The following is a 23,011-nucleotide window of genomic DNA, read 5'->3' as shown; positions in this document are numbered from 1 at the left end:
AAAGAAAAAAAAAAAAAAAAAAAAAAGCTTTGAACACTGCTTTAAGAACTGTTCCAGGTCCAGGCTGCAGGTGTGGTAGCATGCTAAAGTAGGTCTTCTGGGTATGTTTACTCACAACAGAGGGTCAAAGAGATAAAATAATGGTAGCAAGTTATCTTGCTTTAATCCTGTTCTTCTTCTTCATGGTCTTTTCAAAACTGCTGCAAACTACAGGGAAAGGTAGGCCCCTATTGGAGATTTCAGCAGCACTTAAAGCACCTGGAACAGCCCATTCTAGAAGGGAGCAGGGAATAGTTGTCTACATGACGACTTTATGACAGGGCATTTGAGCATCTAGATAGGTGAAGACTATGGATTATTTTCTTTACTTAAGCATCATATAGCATTTTTTGTAAACTCCACCAAGAAAGAACCCACAAAACACAAGTGAAAACAAGGGAATATTATTTGTGGCAAAGCCAGTTTATTAGGTTTCTGGGATTGTGTCACATAATATTGTTTTAAACAGATACAAAATTACCTGACTTGAATTCTGACAGGGTGAAAATACATATACAAAATATTCAGTATCTTTGACATAAGACTTTGAGTGTCAGACATTACTACTGAAAGCCAAGAAGCATACTGGTTCCTGAATTAATGATCAGTAATTGTTGTCACTGTGGCAGAACTAATAAAACATGCTTGGTGCTGAAGGCAAGATTACATAGCTAAAATTTATTTCACATGATTTGATGACACAGGGCCCTTATTTACAAGTTGTAAATTTTACTTAAACAAAATTTAGCGGGTTTCCAGGTGGTTGTAATAGAGTTTAACATTTATATTATATCTACTAAATTTATTTCCTTATGTCAACCCCTACCCTGACTGACTTTAATTCTGCCTTCTGTTTTTATTCTAAAAAATAAAAAGTTACGGTTAGAAAGCTTGTTGAAATACTTGAATACTATACAAACACTTAAGATTAATCCTTTTTTAAAAGTATAAGGACATGAGTGAAAAAAACTGTCCAAGAGGACTGTAAACCATACTTATTTGTAATATTATACAAATAAATTTAAGATCAATCCCTTTTTTAAAAAAATCTTTAAGGACACTACTGTTAAAAAGCTGATTGTTCTCAGAAGGCTTGTAAACCAAATCCTAGTTGTTTAATGTTTAAAGCAGATAGATTTCCCTTTTTCAAAATGTTGCATAAACAAAATTACCATTATAGTTGTTATAGCAGCTTTACAAAAATTATTGTATATCTTATATTTAAAACAAATAAAAAATAAATTTAAAAATTCTTAATTCTAATTCCGATTAGTCAAAATTGATTGATCTTTCTAAATCTAGAATGTAACATGGAGAAAGAATGACATTATTATCCTTCATAGTTTGGTTAATACAATTATCTTGTTTCTGCACTTAAATTATCTTAACATAACCTGCCATGTTGGCAGTTTATAAAATGATCATTGTAATAGTTTCAGTCAGCATTATGCATGACATATCATAAAGCACAGCTCTCCATTTTGACTTAATTTTCTTTGAACATTTAATGTTCAAACAAAACAGTTTGATCAGTCCACATGAATGAAGTCATATGCTGAATTATATGGCTTGCATTCCCTTTTGATGTTACCATATGATTACGTGCAACTCAGCATACTTTTCAATAAGAAATACAATCTCCAAACAAAAAACTGGAATGAAGAGATTGCAATACATTTACAGTATCTGTAAAACCCAGATGAAGAAGGTTCTAAAACGTATTTTTTGCACAGTTCACCTTACCTATGCTAAGAAATCAATCAAGGCGACCGCTTACACAGAATGTAGCCTGCAAACAGCTGAGACAGACTTGTTTGGGGATGGACAAAATGATGTACTAAGTCTTCCTCATATTTAACGTACACTATAGAAATTTACACGCATTTTAAAGAAGCATGAGATTCTCTAAACTTTAAAGAGACTGTATCATTTTCTTCTTTACACGTGTAGACAGGAACTAACCTTCAGCTATTCTAGAAGTTCGTAGGCAAATTCAGTTGCACAGAACAGCAGCCTTCAATCCCATTTTGATGGAGACCTGTATATACCATTACATTATAGTGGCTATGACATTTTCAACAAATAAGGCATAGGCTCATATTTGGCAAGTGGGCATCAAGACTAGCATTTCCCCACCAAGTGCTTTAGTCCCAAAAATGCATCCTAACTTTCTTCATACAATTTATTTTTTCAGACTATTTAAAAAACAATCCCCTCCTCCCCTGCCAGAAAGTCAATATTTACTTCTGCCAACTTTGCTCGTGTTTTAATCTACTGGACTGTGTTTACTTACCCTGGGAACAATTCAAATACAGAATATCTCAATAGGATCTTAAATAATTTTAGTTCTTAGAAGTTGGGTGGGATATTAGGCCCCTGAGTTTTCCATAAAATCCCACCCCAGTCTTTTACCCAAACTATCTTCTATAAGATGAAAAGCAGAGGACATGTGCAAACCTCAAAAAACAAAAATTAATCAAGGTTTAGCTTTGAACGACTGTGCAGGGAGGACAAGGACAACAGTTTGTGAATTCTCTCCCCCTTGCTCTATATAAAAATACATGGTTTAATGTGAAATGACAGACCATTAAGGTCAATGCCATGTGAGCATTCTATATTGACCCTTTCCCTCTTTTCTCAGCAGGCCGTTGTGTGTGTAGATGTTTAGAAATGCAGCCAGAACAACTTCCACTATTACCCCAGATGCTCAACACCTATTCTCTGTCTCTTGGCCTAAGGGAGTAGGTCTTCCCATGTTATCCTACTGAGATACAAGCCAAAGTAGTATCAGTAAATTGGGATATTTATATATATAACCTTACCAAAACTGATGAAAATTATCTCAAGCAGCAAGTGACTTTGAGTGGGCTCACTCGATCTAAACTTCACTTGAAAGTCTTTTCTCCTGTATGTGTACAATCAAAATTCAGTAATTCAGACAGTACAATAATTACAAAGTGCAAAGAGATGAGTAGGGCACACAGATACAAGAAAAAACACATTAAAGTGCCAAAGAGATCTGATATAATTGCTACTAGTACCTGGAACTTTACCAAGGTAATTTTAAAGCATTTGCAAATACAATGAGGTGGTGACTGCATAAATACTGTGATCTAACACCAGCAGGTCATGGCAGGTTTTGGTTCAGGTTTTAAGTGTATCTCACCACTGCCTGGGGGTTGACTAAGCATCAATGGCTTGTGGCTCTTGAGCTTGTGAGCCAGTGTCATAAATATGGCCTCCACATGGTCATTGTCATTGGGGCTTTTAGCAGAGGTTTCAAACAGTGGCATACTGTGAGTATCAGCAAACTTCTGGGCCAAGTCTGTAGGCACCTGAATAGCATTTCTCAGGTCACATTTATTTCCGACAAGAATCCGTGGTATATCGTTGGCAAGCAAGTGCTGTTTGCATTCCTCTATCCATGATGGCAGACTGTGAAAACTGGCAAGGTTTGTCATATCATACACAAACACAACAGCGTGTACATTCCTGTAGTAGTGCTGCACCATGCTCTTTCTAAACCGCTCCTGTCCCGCTGTATCCCACAGCTGGATCTGAAATGGGAAAAGGAACAAAAACAGACCAAAAGTAGAACTGGTTTTGATTCATGTTGGAAAATGATGCAAATCATTCCTAACTATGAAAATCATATAGATCTCCTCTGAATTAATCACATTCTGAGGTTTAGTTCAAGAGCTAAAGAATTTTCTTCGCCTGAATTTTAGAAGGTTACAAAATGTTATGTGAATATTTTCCTTGCAGAGCCATCTGCTCCTTATTAAAAATACCAAGAAATTACCGTGTGGCATTTAGCTTGATCACCAATACAGATTTCTGAAAGAGTTTATTGATGCTGATATTTTGTAAAAGCTGACACAAAAGGATATTGAAATCTGTGGCAAAAAGGCTTTATTTGAACAAGTAGCAAACGAATGTATATCAGCGCATATTTGTTTTTGCTGAAGAGGATTTCTGCTACCAGAATTAATATTATCTTACCTAGTGGCAGTTTTACCACAGAATTAGATATCTGTTGGGTCTAGGAACAGTATCTTTGATTCCCTCTCACTCCATATGGAACGTTTACTTAAAGCAGAATCTCATTTCCAAGTACCTGAACTTACCCTAATGCTCATTTTCAAAGAGCGCCCAGGAGAACTAGGGACTTCAAAGTGAACATTCATAAAGCCGAGTCATCCAACTAAGCTAGATTAGCTATATAGTTTAACAAGTTACCTACCTGATCCTCAGCCCTAGTGAGTTGAGAAACTGAACTTTTAAAGTCCCTACCATGCATGATGACTTCCTAGTTGTCCAAGATGGACCAATTTTGGGTTAAACATCAGAAAATAAAGTCTTCTCCCTTTAGCATTTGCAGGGAGAAATCTGAAGAAAAAAAATTCTTTTAACGAAGTGATTTTTCCCCCCAAACTCAGAATACATGGAATTTTACATGCATTATGAACAACTGAATTTACCTTATTGATTTGCCTATACACTTCTGTTCCAGCAAGATATATGACAACAGTTTATGAATTACTTCAATCCCTATATATTTTCCTCTACGCCACAGTATTCTCATGTTGGCCATAGGTTTTAGACCTTTAGATCAACTATTTCTGTGGAGCTGGCTTGTACAATGAATTGTATAAGGAACTAAGATTTACACAATTACCAAAAAAATCTGAGCTGTATAGCCGTCCTATGCATCACGATTATGTATTCCATGGTATGTTCTTATGTCCAAAAATATATACTCCTATTTAGCTTTTTAAAGTTAACACCAGGGATCCTGGTTTTCCACTTGTTGTGGAAAAACACAGATTTTCCTCTTTAAAGGAGAAAAACATGGGAAACAGTAGGTTCCCCTTTCAGGCTGGCAGAGTTCCAGCCTCCAAGGAGCTTCTTGGGGCTGCAGGGAGCAGGAGAAAAGCGATCAAAGTAGGGGCACCGTGTGGTGCACAAACACGTACGTGGCAGCCAGGCGCATGGAGAACAACTCCCACAGCTCCCTACAGGTAAATCTACAAGGGCAGGGGTGGGGTTGCGGCACAGGCCATGCAGAGGAAGAGAAGTGGAGACAGGCCATGCATTGGGTGGGGAAAGGAGCACAGGCAATGGGGCACGGGGAGCATATTCCCTCCGAGATTACTGTGCCCAGAGCAGGACGTGCACTGCAGCAGGGCCAGACTCAGCTCCAGAGGAGGCATCTCTGTGGCCCAGCATGCGGGAGGGAGCGTCATGCCATCATGGCTGCCAAAGTGAGATGTGGTGGCATGGATTTGTGCCCCTCCCCCCGCTGCTGCCAGGCAGTGCTTTATCTTGGTGGCCATAGCATCAACTTCTGATATCAACAGGGACTGATTATTTTACATATAGGAGCAGTTACTTAAAACATGTTCTACAGTGATCTAATTGTTGTGTGTGACATTAGTACAACTAAAAAGAATCAGAGAAACATTGATTTGCTATTTTGTAACGTGTTAATGAAAGCTTAGAGGGAAAAAAATCAGATATTTTATTTTTAAACCTTGTTTGTTTTCTTCATGCATTCGGTAGTATTTCTGCATGGTTTATTTTCCATTGTCAGATGCCTTTCACACAGCAACAAGGAAAAGAAGCACATTTTACAAGACAGAAAAACACAACTGTAAAGCCATAAGAGTTGGTATTAAGATTAATACAAATTAAGAGCAGGCACAGAACTCCAAATTATTATTTTTTTAAATTGGCTATGTTTATGTGCATCTCTTGAAGCATCCTTAGTTTGCATATTTCCTTTACAGAGATGTTCATAAAATTATTTTCAGAATAAAGGGCTGTCCGGGATTTTATTGCTTTAAGTGGCTGAAGGTTTCGGACTTTTGCTCTCACAAAGCTGTATGTAGCACTTAGACTAACTTGTACATTATTAGCAACAACAGACTGATCTATAGTTTTCTTTATTTAAAATTCAGCACAACCCCATCTTTTTCAACAGAGGATTGTCGTTAGAAACTACTGAGGAGGAAGATCTTGATATAATAGTTAATCTTAGTATGACTGAGATGTCCCTGTGAGGCAGCCTTGAAAGGCAAATACTGTCAGGCAAAATCTCTCCAGTAAAGAAAAGGAAATATTGATGTCATTATACATGCCATTGGTGAGACCCACTTTGGGATACTGAGTACAATTATAATCACTCATGTTCCAGGAAAATGAACTTGGAGTAGAACCAAGAAAGGCTATGAGGATGATCAGGGGAAATAGAAAGCCTGTTGTACACAAGAACAGACTAAAATGGATTGCCCTTCCAGCAAAGTGAAGGCCAAGAAAACACGATTGCTGTCTATAAATACATCCATGAGTAAACACCAGGGAAGAAGAAAATCTGTGCTGGGACAATAACATGAAATGGTCACAAATAAATCTATGTGGAAATCAGAAGAAGCTTCCTACCTGTCTGAGAACTGAGGTTGTAGAACAGTCTTCCAACTGCAGCCAGAGGGACAAAATATAACTACTTTTTATAAAGGAATAGAATATAGTGCCTGTGATACCAGGGGGGCTGGACTTAAAGACCTAGGACATTCCTTTTGGTCCCATGATCCCAAAACATGCTTGGGGAAGAACCTCCCCCCAAAAAAGGTTTATGGAGAATATTCTTCTACTCAGAATAAGAACAGATTAAATAACGACTGAAAGGGCTAAAATTAGGTCCTCCTGGGTAGAGCATAACCTTACAAAATTCTACTAAAACTCTAGGTTTAAAAACGATGACGTATTTATTTGAGTAATTGCAGAACTAGAAGACATACTTCCCCTGCTTTCCCTTAAAAAAAGAATTGTAAAAGCCAAACCTCAAAAAAAGTGGTGACGACAGCTTCCATTAAAGTTAGACCCACATAATTAAAACCTGTAGGTAGGAAATAGTCTCCTTTAGTTTCTACTGCTTAGATCCACTCAAGGGATAAGTTAAAAATTGAGAAAATACTCACATAATGACAGCCTTAATGTCCTAATCACATCTAAGCACTGTTTTTTCAAAAAGAAGCAATACAAAATACAACGACAGGAACGTAACTTGCTCCTGTGTCCTGCCTATGTGGGAAAATCCTGTTGAGAAGAATTGTGCCTATGTTACTGGCAATGACACAGCATTTCTACAGCTGCAGGGGAAGTGTTCTGTGCTGAAGCAAGAGAAGGACCATCCAGCTGGTTGGGGGAGGGAAGAAGAGAGGAAAAGAAAAGGAGATTAATTTATGCACTCCTCCAAAGCAATGGGAGAAAATTCCAAAGTTCAGCAGCTCCTCCAGAATACAACAAGAACAGCAGAATAAAGCTCACATAAGTCTCTCTCTATTCTTTCTGCAAGCATTGCCAGAGAAGTGCTATAAGCACTTGCTACGAGCACATGACGCACCCTTAGCAGTCAAAGCAGAGATGGATTAATGGCAAAACTTCTTTTTTAAACAACAGACAGAAAAAAAATGACCTAGAGCTTCATGAGAATAGAGAAAATGGAAGGAGCCTGCTGAAAAGGAAGATGATAAGCTCAAGGAACCAGTATGCCCTGCAGGGAATATATTTTACCACAATGGCCCAATAGCCTAGTGGTGGAATTATTTTAGAATTGAGGACCAAATCCCTCACTTATTCCAGAGGCCCCCAAAGCAGTGAACACACTTGAATGGTGCTGCAAGGGTGCTCACTCACGCTCTAGTGATGACCTCATGACACCTAATGGATACCAACAAACCAAGGAACAACAGTGTTCAGTTTCTCAGCCAAAGGGAGGGGCAATACACAGCCTCAAGGGGCATGTCCCCATGAGTGGGAACATCCATTTTCCTGGGCACAATACCAGCAACACATATTTGTGCCGCTGCTAGGTGTCCCTTGGCATGCATGCCCCTGCACATGTGCTCTGGCACGCAGCAAGTTGACCTTGGTGAAGTAGGGGAGGCTGAAGCCAGCACCTGGGATGGCCCCAGCAGCCTTATCTGGGGTCCTGGGAGTTTCCCAGGACTACACCAGTGGCAATCTGGGCACACAGAGCGTGGCCAATAGCCAGAGCATGGCTCTGACCAGCCAGGCTCCAGTTTCAGGTACCACACTCCAGCCATGTGCACTGCCCTGCTTTTTTTAGTGTATTTAATGAAGTTGGGGGTTTTTTTTGACACCAGGAAAAAAACGGTGCACTGCTAATTTGCAGCTCAGTGAACATGTGTATGTGTGGTTTGTGGTGCTGCAACAGGTTTGCAAGCACTGCAAATTGCACGTGCATACTTGTGGGGACACACCCAGGAAAGGAAAAGTGTAGAGGAGAGAATTCTTGAGAACTTAAAAAAAGAAAGAAAAAAGGATGGAACAAAAGCAGAACAGTCAGTGTTGGCATGATGTGTGATTGGACAGTCAGTGTTGGCATGATGTGTGATTGGAAAATTAATAGAAGACAGAAAAAGATGGGAGGCTGAGAAAATGGCGCACAGAATTGGAAAGAAGAGAAGCTCTGAGACTTCACAAAGGATTTTTTTCCCCTTGATCAGACTAGCATACACTGTCTTTTGCCTTCACCCATACCTTTTCCTAGTTTATTCTATTAACCAATTAATACATCCTCATTACAGTAGCAGGGGAGTGCTCTCCTCACTCCTGCTTTTACCTACAGGCTGTTGTTACACAGTGTTCTTGGTGTTTTAGACACTGTGCCTGGTAGTTGTGTAGAAGGTTTGAAGTGACAATTTTCAGAATTTCTTGCAAGTTTCCTCTGCAAACACAGGGGACTAAGCCTTGAGGGCCTAGCAAGCCTACACTCCTTTGTTGTTTCGCCAGCAGCCATGCAAACAAACACACATAAAAGAAGAAACATCATCAGTGAAATATGATGGGACCAAAACAGAAAAGTATTGTACTGTATTAAATGGGCGTTGGGCCCGGTTCCAAGTGTATAGTTATTTCCCATGCTTCCATTATCTTTTAAAGTTCAGTGCCTAAGGCCAAACTATAATATGGACTTTAATATATGGTACAGGTTTCCCTCGATTTATGCGGGTTTGATTTATGCGAATTTGCTCTTATGCAATGACCCTTTTGTACCTGAAATTCGTTATATGCGAGGTAAATTGTCATATATGCGACCAGCATAGGTGCGTTCTGCCCTTCCCCAAGCAGGTAAGTCTGAGTTTATGAGAGGAGAAAAAGGGCCATGAGCAGAAGGATGGGTGAGGGGAGGGTAAAGGGCCGTGGGGCCAGGCCCTACTCACCTGTCCCTGAAGAGCCTGCTCTCATCCGGCTGTAGGCAGCTGCCTGCCCCTACTGCAGCTGCTCTGGCTGCACCATGCCCCAAACCCCCCAGGTGCTCTGCTTCCCCTGGGGCACCATGCCCCAAACCCCCCAGCACAGTGCAGCCTAGCAGCTGCAAGCAGGTGACATCCACTGCTATTAGGGCTGCAGCAGGGGCAGGAAGCTGCACAACAGCAGGATGGGGCCAGTGGCCACTGCAGACTCAGGCCGGAGGTGGCACCAGGCTCTTCCTGGCGCTCAGGGTGGGCCATGGCATTGAGAGGGGGGCTGCTGCCACCCCAAATTCGCCACAGGCCCCCGCAACCTGCCCTCCTACCCTGCAGCAGCCAAGCGCAAGCCCCAGCCTGCAGCAGCCACCGGCTGCTGCAGGCAGCTGCCCGATCCTGCTGCAGCTCTGGGAGCGGTGGACGCTACCTGCTAGGCTGCACCATGCTGGGGGGGTTCAGTGCCCATGGGGAAGCAGAGCCCTGGGGGGTTTGGGGCATGGTACAGCGCAGCAGCTGCAAGCCGCTTGTATCAGCCGCTCCTAGAGCAGCTGCAGCAGGGGTGGGCAGCCACCTGCAGCTGGATGACAGCAGGCTGGGGCCAGCGGCCACTGCAGACTTGGGTTGGCGACGGCAGCAGGCTCTTCAGAGGAAGGTGAGTGGGGCCTGGTCCTGAAGTGGGGTAAATGGGGAGAAGTGGGGTGAGTGGGGCTGCTGTCCACCCTAAGCACCACGAAGAGCCCGGTGCTGCCTCTGCTGCAGCCCCAGGAACGGCAGACACCGCCTGCTTGTAGCCACTGTGCTGCACTGCGCCCCTCTCCCTGCCGCTTCCCTAGACCCAGCCCCACTCCCTCACTACCCTGGGAATGCATCCCTATCTACTTAATTGTAAAGCGGGTTTGCTTTAAGTGCCATTCCCTGGGAACACTTCTACCGCATAAATGGAGGGAAACCTGTATATGTCAATATAATGTGGCTGGGTTATTAAGAAACAAATAAAAGCCACACTAAAACATTTTGCCACTAGATTTTGCAAGCAATTGTGTTTTGCACCTACGTTTCGAGCTGTACAAGTTTGCTTTTAGCAGCCTTTAAGCTCCCTAAGAAAGGTTCACACTTGGATCAATTTTTACCAACCTAAGCTTAAGGTAAGAATAAGAGCTAACAAAAACTATGATCAGAATCAAGAGGGAAGAGCAGATGTGATGCTGCCATTCTTGGCACTAGATCTCCTGACCTGGCATGTGGCAGTCTGAACACAGCCTTAAGCTGTCACTGAAATACACTGTAGTCTTTCATTGCTAAAAGCTAACCTAGTTGCTCAAGATGGTTGGCATCTTAAGTATATGTAGTAACTTGCTCCATGTGGCCTGTCATTTCTTAACGCTAGTAATCTGTAAAATTCTCACTGCTGCTGTTGTAAATTGTAACACTGAGCCTTCATGTTGATCTAGAGCAGCAATTCTCAGCCAGATAGAAAAAGGTGCTGCAAAGTGTGGTGATAAGCAAGGTGCATACAAGGTGCAAAGAAATAACGCAGTCTGCGCAAGCTCAGGCTGGTTTCTACCTAACCAATCCCTGACCCCCACTGCTCTCCTGTCTGCAAGGAGGTAAGCACTGTAATACTTAAGTTAGTTTTTGAAATGGGGTGCTGCTCAGTTCAAAAAATAAGTTACAGAGGAAGGCCTCAAGCCCAACAAGGGGGAGAATCATTGTGCCGGAGAGACCAAGCAGTCTCATACTCAGCATCTCACCTTCTCCAGCTCCCTCCTGGGCATGTCCCTTGTGGCCGCTGTGCCTCAGGAAGGATTTCAGAGCAGTGCCACCCTTGCTGTGTGTGCATCTGGCCAATACGCTCCTTCCAGGCTGGTGACAGCAGCTGGGGCTACAAACACTGCATCGGCACAGCATTCTGGCAGCCTGCCCAGAGCCCTGCAGGCAACAGGACAGGGCACAAAGGGACCCCGGGCCATAGCTATCTTGTGTGCATATACTTTGTGGGTACAGCTGTGTGCACAACCTGGCGTGAGCTAAAACATGGCTACAACAGAACTTATGCCAGTATCTCAAAGGGCATTTGAAACTCCTTTCCCCCTAACTCTGCAATGTTTTAAACCAAAACAAAGTAAAAAAAAGAGGTGATGACATCCTACTAGGGTACATAAGATATCAACTCAGTGAACCAAAGACCTAACCTCATTAAGATTTGGTGATGTTGGTTTCAATCTTGTTTAAGCAAGTTTCTGCTCCTACTCTACACAGAGTGCCAATACATGAGCAATGATACTATAAATTACAGCGTGTTGGGGCAGACTTGATTAATCGAGGCTGCTGGAGTGAGGTAATTACCGCACTCCAGCAGCCTCACGTCTCGTGTATCAGCGTTCCTCTGCTTAAAAATGGCAGCCGGGGCGCTTTTAACGAGCTTTAAATAAATTGCCTGCAGTGCCATTTTTAAGCATGGGGATGATGATTCACGAAATACTCCAGGTGCTTTAATTAGAATGGATCTCAAAGCTGCTCTAATTAAACCACTGCCCCCTGAGCATGTGTATAAATGCCCTTAGTTTTTTGGTCTGGTATGGGGACTATGGCCCTTTAACGTGATTCAGATGTCAATTGCACTATGAATAACAACAGTGCTACACCTTCAGCCAATCAACAGCACCATAAGGTGGCAAACCAAGCACAAAGTTGGCCTGTAAAATATGGGGAATAGTTTTGTGGCTCCTTTGCATGGGGCCATACATAGAGTGAGGTAGCACCCCCGTCCTGAGCTTGACAATCAGTTGATAAGGTCAGCATCAGCATGGGGTAGAGATCAGTGGAGAGTCCAGCAGAGGGCCAGGAAAATAGTTAGAGGGCTAGGGAACAGGATTTACGAGGAGAGGCTGAGGCAACTGGACTTAGTCTGAAGAGAAGATTGAGAGGAGATTTAATACCAGCCTTCAACTACCAGCAGGGGGGTTATACAAGGAGGCCGAGGTCATCTGCCATCACTGTCCTCAGTGGTAGCAGATGACAGACCAAGGAGCATCCATCCCAGGTTGCAGCAAGGGAAGTTTAGGTTAGATATTAGCAAGAACTGTCTCATGAGGAGGGCAGTGAAGCACTGGAGCAGGTTACCCAGACAGGCTGTGCAATCTCCATCCTTGGAGGTTTTTAAGACCAAGCTAGACAAAGCCCTGGCTGGGATGATGTAGCTGGGGCCAGCCCTACTGTGAGCAGGGGGGTCAGATTAGACCTCCTAGGCTCCCTGAATTGTCAACCTGAATTTTCTATGAACTATGATGAGCTTCAGGTCCACGCCTGCTCTGGCTCCAATGCCAAAGATAGGGAGCTCCCCTGAGGGGGGAAGCTGGCAAACCCGAAAACACCAGGAGTGGGGGCTGGGCAGGGGGTTTCAGGCGTCTCGGAGCCCTCCCTTCCCACCCGCCGGGGCGCGGGGCCGGGTGGCGCCGCCCACCTTGATGCGCTCGCCGTCGATGGTGACGGCGCGCTCGCGGAAGTCCACGCCGATGGTGGCCTCGGTGCGCTGCGGGAAGCGCCCGGCGCAGAAGCGGTAGGTCAGGCACGTCTTGCCCACGTTGGAGTCGCCGATGACGATGATCTTGAAGATGCGCGAGCGCGCGGGGGGCAGCCCGCCTGGACCCACGCCGCCGCCCAGGCTCAGCTCCAACGAGGACTCCAGCTCGGCCACCGCCGCCATCAACCCTAGCCCCTGTCCCCGCCTCCCAGCCTGCGATTGGCGGAGAAAGCGAGAGTTCTCGCGAGAGCAACCTCCCCCTCTTTCAGCACCCGCGCCGAGCGGAAGATGGAAGTATCGCGAGAGGTTGGAAAAGACGAGGGCGGGGTTGGCAACCGAACCCCTCCCCCTCAGCTCTCGCTTCAAAGTGGGCGGGGACATAATGGCGCAGGTCCCGCCCCGCGGGGTGCCCACCCGCCCTGCCCTGGCACGCCTCTTGGGGCGGGGCTAACGACAGGGGCGGGGCTAAGGGGCGGATGCTGCGTGTGGCCCGCGCATCAGAGCTGGCGGGGGGAGCTGCAGGAGCAGCAGCGCCCCCAGCCGGGCAGTGGTGCCAGGTGTACGATCATTCTCGTATATGTACCGTAATTTTAACGTTGTACCATCAATAATAATAATAATAATAAGTTCAAAACGTAGGATAATTTTCGAGGCAGCTAATTGATGCAGCATATGCAAAACCCAAGTCACTCTCAGGAACTCTTAGCTGACTTTTTTTTTAAATGTTGTAACATTAAAAAAAAATATATTAATTTATTTCATGTTCCAGGTCAAAACAGTTCCAAATCATATCAATTGAGCGAAACTCGGTCATTCCAAAAACCAAAATGATGGAGCAGGCAGAACTCAATCGTTGCAAACAGCGCGTGTGGCGCTACAACCGGCAGGCATCCTCCATCCCCGGTTCTCACCCTGGGACTTCAGATACTCCCAAATCCATTAGCAGACATCCTACGTGCAGGCCCAAGCCTGGAGGAATTTGGATGCCCGGAGAAACTATAAGGAAGCATCCTCCATCCCAGCCTCTTCAGTCTGGGTCTTCAAATGCTTCCTACACTCAGTCTTAGCCCAGTCTGCTGTCAGTATTTTCTTACGGCTGCTTGCCTCAAAGAAATGCTTAAACTTTGAGGACCCAGTTCTCACTCACTCACTGGCGAGCAGTATAAAGTAAAGAATAAGACTCATTTGCATATTTCCCCCCAGCCCCCAGTATGTGGAGTATGAGGGGTCCCGAAGCAGCCCCTTGCAGGCTGGACCCCTGCTAGCCTGCAAGGGGAAAGCCACAGTTTCCCACATTTATCTCCTTTAAAGGAGAATCAATGTTTAAAGTTTGTTCATGACCCTTTCATATATATTCTTGTGACCCACTTTTGGGTCACAACCCGCAGGTTGAGAAACTCTGATCTATATGTCCCTGGCATCCACCATTCATGGAGTCAGAGATGCCAAGGGAACATCTCCAACGGTTCTGTTCAACAGCCACTGATAGATCCATCATCCATGAATGTATCCAGGCCCCTTTTGAACCTGGCTATGCTCTCTGCCTCCACTACCTCCTGTGGCAATGAATTCTACAAGTTAAAGACATACCTTGCCAAAGAAATACCTTCCTGGAGCTCTGCACACACTTATAGCATCCTACTGCAGATGTAAAAACTGATTCAAAATGAGGGGCCGAAATGGTTGGAGAAGCTGGAACCACAAGATTTTTTATCATGGAAAATCCCTTTTTTGTCATAGACTCACGCTTCAGCAGTTATCCTGGCACGCATCCAAGAGCCCCATCACTTCACATGCAATCATTGCCTGCCCCAGCTTGCAACCCAGCCATGCTGAAGCTCAGGCTGAAATTCCCCCAGGCCTGAGATAGCTCTGGGGCAGTCAGTGCAAGTATCGCGGCAGTGCAGACATTTTGTTAATGCAATGCTCAAGTGTAGGGAGGGGAAGTTGGATCTTGATACAGCCTTACAACGTGGCAGCCCTTCAACTTGAGCGTTCTGCTGTCATTTACAATACATGAGATAACAGCAAGTTCATCTGGGACAAAGATACATTTAGGTCTAAAATGACTGACATATCTCATAATGAGAAGGGAAGCGTGGTGTTGTCTATTAATGGATGCTTGAGGCACAGCAGGCAACCTAGGAAGAGGTGTGATAAAGTCATCAAGTGCATACAGTTTCCATCAGTAAAACCTGCAAAGAAAACAACCAGATTAAGTAATAAAATGGTACTTTAGCAAAAATGATAGGGATTCTCTTAAAAATAGCTGACCTGGCATCTGAAAGCACTTAGCGCCGGTAGATATATTCAATCCCAAATCCTTCAGAAACATTGGGGTATGATACATTTTAATTTCTGTAGTGTAATGAAGCTTACTCCTCCTTTTTCCCCAGCACTTCTGCCTTCTCTTATCTGGTTGGAAAACTTGAGGAAGTTTGGATGATCTTTGACTCCTATCGAACAACTGCTTACAGGACAGTAATTCTGAATGATATTCTGCTCTCCAAGTGACAGGCTAAACCACAGTTGGCTGAATCCAATAATGGAATCAGAGATTGACACGTTGAGCATGGCAGGACCTAATTTTTAGGGCAGAACATCTGGGGCATAATCCCAAACCCTTAATTAGGTGCCTAGTACCTATGCACTCCACAGGAAGAGTTAGGTACTGAAACTCCACCAGCAGTTCTCAAGCTTTTTAGACTCAAGACACCCCTTACAAAATACAAGCTCTTAGATTCCACTTCATTTTTGATTATGGAAAAATAATCCAACCTCATCTTCTGCGGCAAAGAACCTAGGCTACAACAGGTCTGAATGTGAATTACATGCAGCTGTTTACACATCTAGCAGCGCTAATGCTATACAGCACCCTTTAAGGGATTTCAAGGGTCTTTGGTTGAGAATCACTACCCTACATACTGAGCAAGAAGGAACTGCTCCAGAGAGGAAAGCTCTAGAGTTTAAGCACCTGCTTTCACTCAGGATCTGGGGCGCACAAGCTCCTCCTGAAAAATAGGTAATTACATCCAAAACAAGCGGCTTTCCAAAGGCTCACATTTTTTTTCACCCACCTTTTATATTGCGAGGGGGGCAGCTCACCTATACCTGCTGAAACTGTGTCACTATGCAGTAAAGAATGCAGGCTTCACTGGGTGAGAGAGAGCACATGGGCAAGAGTGAGCAAGCATGACATCATAACCTAGTGGATAGTGCATTTGAGGACAATGCCACGGATCATAGTTTGAGAGACTCTAATCTAGCATTCCAACTACCTGCCAAAACAAGAGCTCAATAGCTGTTCAGCACAATTTGGCAATACCTCATTTAACTGTTAGATTTACCCTATGTGAACCGGGCCAAGTTATAATATAATTACCTTTAAAATTGCTTGAGACCAGCTCTAAACGCATCCTTATTGTCATTGTCTCCAGCTCTTCAGTGATAGTCCCCATGCACCATCTAGTGGCCAAGGAAATTTTGATTTTTTGTTAACTTTTTAATTCTAATTTTAGTGACAGGTTCAGACATCCCAGCACCTTGCCCATGTTTTGTCTTCTATGCTTTGTCCACCAGCCCTTTGAAGATGAAGTAGCCAGCAATCTAAACCCCTGTTTTACTAGGAACAAAGCCAACAGGAATATCCACATTGGTTTTCTTGATTAACGCTCATCAGGAATACGACTAAGTGTTCTTCTGGCAGTGTCATCAGCTAGGTCAATTACTCCATGATGGGCACAAACTGCTGCTGAATGCTAAAGACCATGTGCCCTTTCTGTCCCTGCCTTTGGACCCTAGGTATTCCTAGTGCAAATCTAATATCTGACATTACTTTTGGCACCTGGGTTTCCCACTTGCATTGCTTATGCCCTGACATTAGACTAATGACACCTTCCTTAAGCCACCCTTCCCCTCCTGGCCCCCTTCGTACTCCCAGCAGTTCTTGCAAATTCCTCCAATCAAACAGAAGACACGAGCTGTTCTGGGTTCTTGCAAATTCCTCCAATCAAACAGAAGAAACAAGCTGTTCTGCTTTACAGTTTCTCTCTTCAGGGACGTGATAAGTAGAGTACAAGAGAGAAACAAGGCTTTATATGGAATTTCTGAACACAACTACTTATCACTTAAAAGTACAGATTGTTCTGAAAACAAAACATCCAACATTGAAGACCCAACATAGACGTTTCCAGTCTACCCTGTCACAAGACTTCCTGAATAGCTTGTGTTGCCATGAACCTTTCCCCTGATGACCTGGTTCCTTCTGGATATTGTCTGGAGTGATTTTATGTTCCTGAGTTGTTAGTAGTCATGTGCTACTGGTCCTTGAAAAGAGAGATAAAAAGACAGTAGGACGGCCAGAACCAGCCTTATGTAGAGTCGGCAGTCAGACAGTACATAGAATACCAGGTTCCCCAACCAATGATAAGATGCTAATTTATCAAAACTTAAATTCTTCTCTGGAACATACTTGGTTTGACTAAACTTCGTGGGAAAAGGTTTATCTGATTCAGGGAGGGATATTTGGTAAAATCAATAGAGTGGTAAATAACAGACTAGCAAGTGATTAGGATACTTGTTTTTTGAGACATGAGGTCCTGATTCTAGGTCCTGTTCTGCCTGATTCATAGCAGAGACTCCAACCTAGGCATCTCACATCCCAAGCGACTTCCCTGACCTCCAGGCTCCTTGACTATTTTGGAGTGGATCACTCTCCTTCTGGAATTGTTCTGCTTTGTATAAATCAGCCAGTAAATATTAATTCTACCAAAGCAAGCAAGGCAGATTTTATAGACTAGTGGTTAAGGCATGCACTTGGGATATGGGAGAATGGCAGACAGAAAAAGGACTTGAACCTGGTCTCCCATATCTCATGCAGGTGACTCCTGACCTGGCTGTTCTGCTCCACACTTAACATTTTTTTATTATTTCAGAGCACTTGCTTGAGAATGCATAAAAATAGTGCATCCATACATTTATTTAAACAAATCTTTTGTTTAAGTGGGCAGTCCCTCAGAAAACTCTTGAGAAAATCCTCAAGAAAATGCTCACTGAAATTAAAACAGGATTGCAGGATGAGGCATATCAACTCACTAGTCTTCAACTACAGACAAAAATCGAAGTCTGAACAAATATTGAAAACAAATTAGACTTACCTATTAGAATTTATTTCCAAGCATTCTTGGTAGACAACCCACATGGAACTAGCTTTTTGAACCAGGTTCAGTACCATGAATATAACATCAGTGAGATCATACGGGTGTTCTACATCACTAAAAAAGGCTAGGTTAACAAACAAGAAATCTATTCTGTGTTAAAAAAAAAATCAAAACCCCCACACAGTAAAGGCAACACTTCAGTTTCATCATAAACTAAACTTACCAAGACAAATCTCAGGGCAGAGGTTTAGGATCAACATTAATTTTACTGCAAGGTAAGCTCAGCGTGCCTTGTCTTCACACCAGTTAACCACCCTGAGTTTAAATGAAAATGTGTTTTTTAGTAGTGAAGATAAGTACCGAGTAAAATGTGGTAGTATACAACAGTTTTCCAGGGATGGCCAAGTACTGTGTTTTACTTAAGAAAATATTGATGCGCTACAGGAGTATTTTCAAAGGCGAAAAGAGGACACTATCCAGCTACTATCGACTTGGGTACCCAATTCTCCCTTGTGGCTTTCAAAATCTCCCCCTTGGTAACTAATAGGAATTGCTCTAATAAGAATGCTACAGAATAAAAACGTAGCTTAGCCCTCCATAATGTCAGGATGCCTCATACTAGATTCAAAGGCTGATATAACTCATTTGAACTCTGATCCTGTGAAGTGCTGAGTATTTTCAAATACTTAATGACTACAAAAGGAATGGAAAGCATTCAGCAGTTCCTCAGTGCCTCCTAGGACTGCAACCATAGGATGTTTGCAAGGCTTTCTTCTCTATTTGGACTAGTGCACGCACACACACACACACACACACACACACCCTTTCCATACTTGACTAGCATTCTACTAATGGGCAGGGGAAGGGGTGAGCAAGGCACTAGACCTAGGTGCCAACTTAGAGGGGGTACAGGAATGGCACAGCCCACCCTCTGCACCCCTGGAGTCTGTGGCATAGGGCTGTTTCTGCTGCTTCAAAAATTGGAGGTGCAGGAGGGGCTGTGCTACGCCCACACTCCCTCTAAGGAACAGTCCCATGCCATAGCTGCAGGAGCCAAGTATGGGGGACACAACAACAGCACCAGGGGTATTCGAGTCCTCAGGGCAGGTAAGACTGACCACCCTTCTTCCTGCTATCCAACGCCCAGTACCTCCCCATGACGCAGGGCAGTTTTACCTCTGATTTGCACCTGATAATAGCAAGCAAAATAATTCCCAATTTTTGGCAGCTAAACAGAACCTCTCTTGATCCAGCCCTTTATATATAGGCTATTCCATGGTCATACTGCAGCATTCACCATTTCAGACACTTAAAGATGTTGATTAAATCATTAACATCTCATCCAGTACTTACTATAACTAAATTTAAACTTTTATTGCTACCTGGATTTACCAACCTTCTTTGCTGTTTTATGAGAAAGGAAGCATACAGAAAGCAGTGCATCAGAATAGTAACAGAATACATTTAAAATGTTTGTGACTCAAGCTTTGAAAAAACATTTTTTTCTCCTTTAAGGAGATGAATGCTTTTAATATAGTATTCAAATGTGTGCAGTAAGCAAATGTGCAAGAGCATAAGTTTATAGATATTTTTATTTGGCAGATGTAGAAGAATTCGAAAGAGAGTTTCTGAAAATAGTTACAGCCATTTTGCTCATCATTTCAAGAATAATTATTCCCCTGAAGACATATTTTAACTTGTCAGTCATACAAAAATGCAAAAACCTGTCTGCATCTGAAAATTCATGTCCAGTGGGTCTTAGGGTAGAAAGCTAAGGAACAAATTAGATGACATTTAAAAAGTACAGGAAGATCTTATCAGGTGTTACTGTCTGAGTGGAATCAGAAAACGCCCTCTAGGTGATGACCTTGTAGTCTTGTCAAGAAGGTACTGATAATTCAAGTGAGGATAACGTTAAATTCAAGCAGGTATTGTGTGTGCCTTCCCTTGTGCCTCTAAACCCAGTTGTCTCATGTGCCTCCCAACCCAGAGCACTCCAGTATTTGAATTCCCAACACTGGGGTGTCTCACAGCAACTGGCTGTAGCCAATTCTCTGGTGGTATATCCTGTGAAAATGTGAAACAGAAGGCTAAACTTAAACAGAAGCAAAAATTAGGGTCTGAATCTGAATCCCATTGAAATCAAGAGTTTTTCCTGTAATAATGGCTTGGCATCATGTTTGAATTCAGTTTTCCATGCACAAGGATTTGTAATTTCCAAATATTGGGTGATATATTTTACCAACCCATATGTTTTGATTGCACAATTTTGAAATAATATTTAAATAGGGACTGATATGTCGCTAACTTCGTTATTGTCCCTCTGGGAGCGTCTCCCCTTTAGTGTCAAGTCATAAATCCCATATATTTGCAAAGAAAAGCTTTATTGCTCCAGCATATAAGAATAGGCTCCCACAAGAAGTCTAAAAACTCATGTTAGGAACAAATTAGGCCCCTTATAGGAACCAACTAAACTCCAGTTAGAGACTTTCCTATTGTGGGAGATATGCAACCAGCAGAAGTTTTACAGAAAACCAGGATGGTCCTTTCAAAAGAAGCCAACGTTTGTCAGTCAGTTGGGATGCAGGAGGTAGGGGCCTTGGATTAGAACAGAAAAACAAACTATGCATCTCCATGCAGACATGTCCTTTCCACCCCCTTACAACGTTCAGGATTTTATCCCTCTCTCTCTGCACTGGACTGTCAAGTTCCCACAGTGTCCTTACACCTCAGTTTCTCCTTTCAAGGTGCAGTCATGCTGAATTCATGAGAGCTGGCAGTTTTGTTCAAACTGAGTATCTGGTCATTGTCTTCCCTTGTACCTCCATTCATATGTTGACAGTCCTCGATAATCTTTTGATACCAACCAATTTTATGCCAATCCTACATGACTCATGCCTGATGCCTGGTCCCCCATTCTAAGAAACAACTTAACCCCTTCAGTCACAATAGGCGACAGTACAAATCATGAAGTCATAGAAAATTAGGGTTACAAGCATATGCGGATTAGCAGGGCCCGAGCCAATCAGAGGCCCCGCTTGTGGCTTGCTTCTGGTCAGCAGGGAAGCAAAAGCTGCAGTTTTAAACCCGACATTGTTTTTGTCTCCCAGCTGGTTGGCAGCAAGCAGCAGGGCCCCCAGGGCCCCTCCACCAATCAGTGGCAGGGAGACAAAGACGGCACCAAGTTTAAGACTGGCTTTTGCTTCCCTGCTGAGGAGTGAGCTGCAAGTGCAGCCCCTCCACCAGTCAGAGGCAAGGAGGAGGAGAGAGGGGAGGAACCTGCAAAATTAAAGGTACTGCTGTGCACATGGCCTGGGGCACAGCCAGGCAGCCAGCACCCTGCAGGTAAGCATGGGGGGCAAGGGAGAGGAGATGGAGGTGAGGGAGGGAGTGGGGCAGGGGCTGGGGCTTCCCAGCCACAGTGGTGAATGCAACCCCAGGCCAGGAGTCACAGAGCTGCAGGCAGCTTGTCCAAGGGGCACCAAGGGGTGGGGTCCAAGTGGCTCCCTGCCACTGCGCACACCTCCGAGGCAGGCATGGGAGTCATGTGTCCCCTGGATTTGTATGTGGGGTGAAGATGGGCTGCCAGCTGCAGGCTTGGGGCCAGGGACTGTGCCAACCTCTTCCTGGTTGGGGGGGCTAGGCCAGGGCTGGGCTCGGGGCAGGATCAGCTGTGCAGGGTGGGCAGTGACAGTGCTGGGAGGGGTGGCTTTAGCCCCCCCCCCCAAACCTCCCCTAGTGCTGCCCCTGCTTGGGACACTTTCTCTGCTGCTTTTCTCGTGGGAGCACTGCATGAAGTACCCCAAGCAGGGGCAGCACTGGGGTGGGTGGGGGGTCTTGGGGAGCTATAGCCACCCAAAAGTTTCCCATAGCCTGCCTATAGCCACCCCTCCCAGGGCCACCAACAGCCCCACACAGCTGAGCCTGCCCTGCCCCCGCCCCTGCCCAACCTGAGGGCATTCCTAGCCTGGCCCCCCAATGGGAAGAGGCTGGCACAGCCCTTGGCCCCAAGCCAACAGCTAGCAGCCCACCCTCACCCTGCACACAAATCTGGGGGTGCACATTCTCCCCATGCATCCCCCAGAGGGTGCACACAGCAGCGATGATATTAATTGGCTACATGGGCCAAAAAAAAAATCTGATAGCTGATAATGTTAATTTTCTTTTTATCAGTGCTAATCTGATATGCAACCAATATAATCACTCCACCTCAAGAGGAGGGCCCCCAATTTTGTGTTTGCCCAGGGTCCCAATAAATTTTAATCCGCCTCTGGAAGGGACCTCAGGAGGTCATTTAGTCTAACCCCCTGTTCAAAGCAGGACCATCTCCAACTAGATCATCCCAGCCAAGGCTTTGTCTTGTCTGGTCTTTAAAATCTCCAAGGATGGAGCTTCCACCACTTCTCTGGGTAACCTGTTCCAGTGTTTTACTACCCTTTTGTGAGAAAATTCTTCCTAATATCTAGTCTAAGCTTCCCTTGCTGCAACTTGAGGCCATTGCTCCTTGTTCTATCATCTGCCACCACTGAGAACAGTCTAGCTCCACCCTCATTTGAACTCCTCTTCAGGTAGCTGAAGGCTGCTACTAAATCCCATCTTCTCTTCTCTAGACTAAATAAGCCCAATTCCCTCAGCTTCTCCTTATAAATCAATCCCCCCCCTTTTTTTGGGGGGGGGGGGGGGACGGGACGCAAAACTGAACACAGTACTCCATATGATTTACATTTACAAATAAACAGGGGAACAGTCACTTCCCTTGCCCTGCTGGCAACACTCCTACCACTGCAGCCCAGTATACTGTTAGCCTTTTGCAACAGGGGCACGCTGTTTCATATTCAGCTTATCGTCCACTGCAACTCCCAGGTCCTTTTCTGCAGAGCTGCTGCCCAGCCAGTCAGCCCCCAGCCTGTACAGGTACATGGGATTGTTCCGTCCTGAGTGCAGGACTTTGCACTTGTCCTTGTTGAACCTTATGAGATTCCGTTTGGTTCAATCCTCCAGTTTATCTAGATCAC

At 44.3% G+C, this 23,011-nt stretch overlaps 1 protein-coding gene across 2 annotated transcripts; it reads right to left on the bottom strand.

Moving 5' to 3' along the window:
* Positions 1 to 443: 443 nt before the first annotated feature.
* On the bottom strand, positions 444 to 13,020 carry RAB33B (RAB33B, member RAS oncogene family). Of its 2 annotated transcripts, XR_003096369.1 has the most exons (3): positions 12,778 to 13,020; positions 2,862 to 3,596; positions 444 to 2,077 (listed from the first exon to the last, which is right to left on the bottom strand). XR_003096369.1 is itself a non-coding variant. In XM_006034271.3 (2 exons), the coding sequence occupies exons 1-2, from the start codon at positions 13,018 to 13,020 to the stop codon at positions 3,153 to 3,155; spliced, it is 687 nt and encodes a 228-aa protein (XP_006034333.1). In that variant the 3' UTR covers positions 444 to 3,152. The 2 variants fall into 2 exon arrangements, 1 of the variants encoding a protein (XP_006034333.1); XM_006034271.3 differs by having other exon boundaries at positions 444 to 3,596.
* Between the last annotated feature and the right edge of the window lie 9,991 nt (positions 13,021 to 23,011).

This window comes from Alligator sinensis, unplaced genomic scaffold (genome assembly GCF_000455745.1).
Source record: "Alligator sinensis unplaced genomic scaffold, ASM45574v1 scaffold160_2, whole genome shotgun sequence".
NCBI lineage: Eukaryota > Metazoa > Chordata > Crocodylia > Alligatoridae > Alligator > Alligator sinensis.
This window is presented reverse-complemented; position numbering and strand designations above follow the sequence as displayed.

Coding starts and splice junctions, on each gene's coding strand:
- RAB33B (XM_006034271.3), bottom strand. CDS start 13,020: ATGGCGGCGGTGGCCGAGCTGGAGTCCTCGTTGGAGCTGAGCCTGGGC. Junction 3,597..12,777: donor TCGACGGCGAGCGCATCAAG/GTGGGCGGCGCC, acceptor TTCCCATTTCAG/ATCCAGCTGTGGGATACAGC.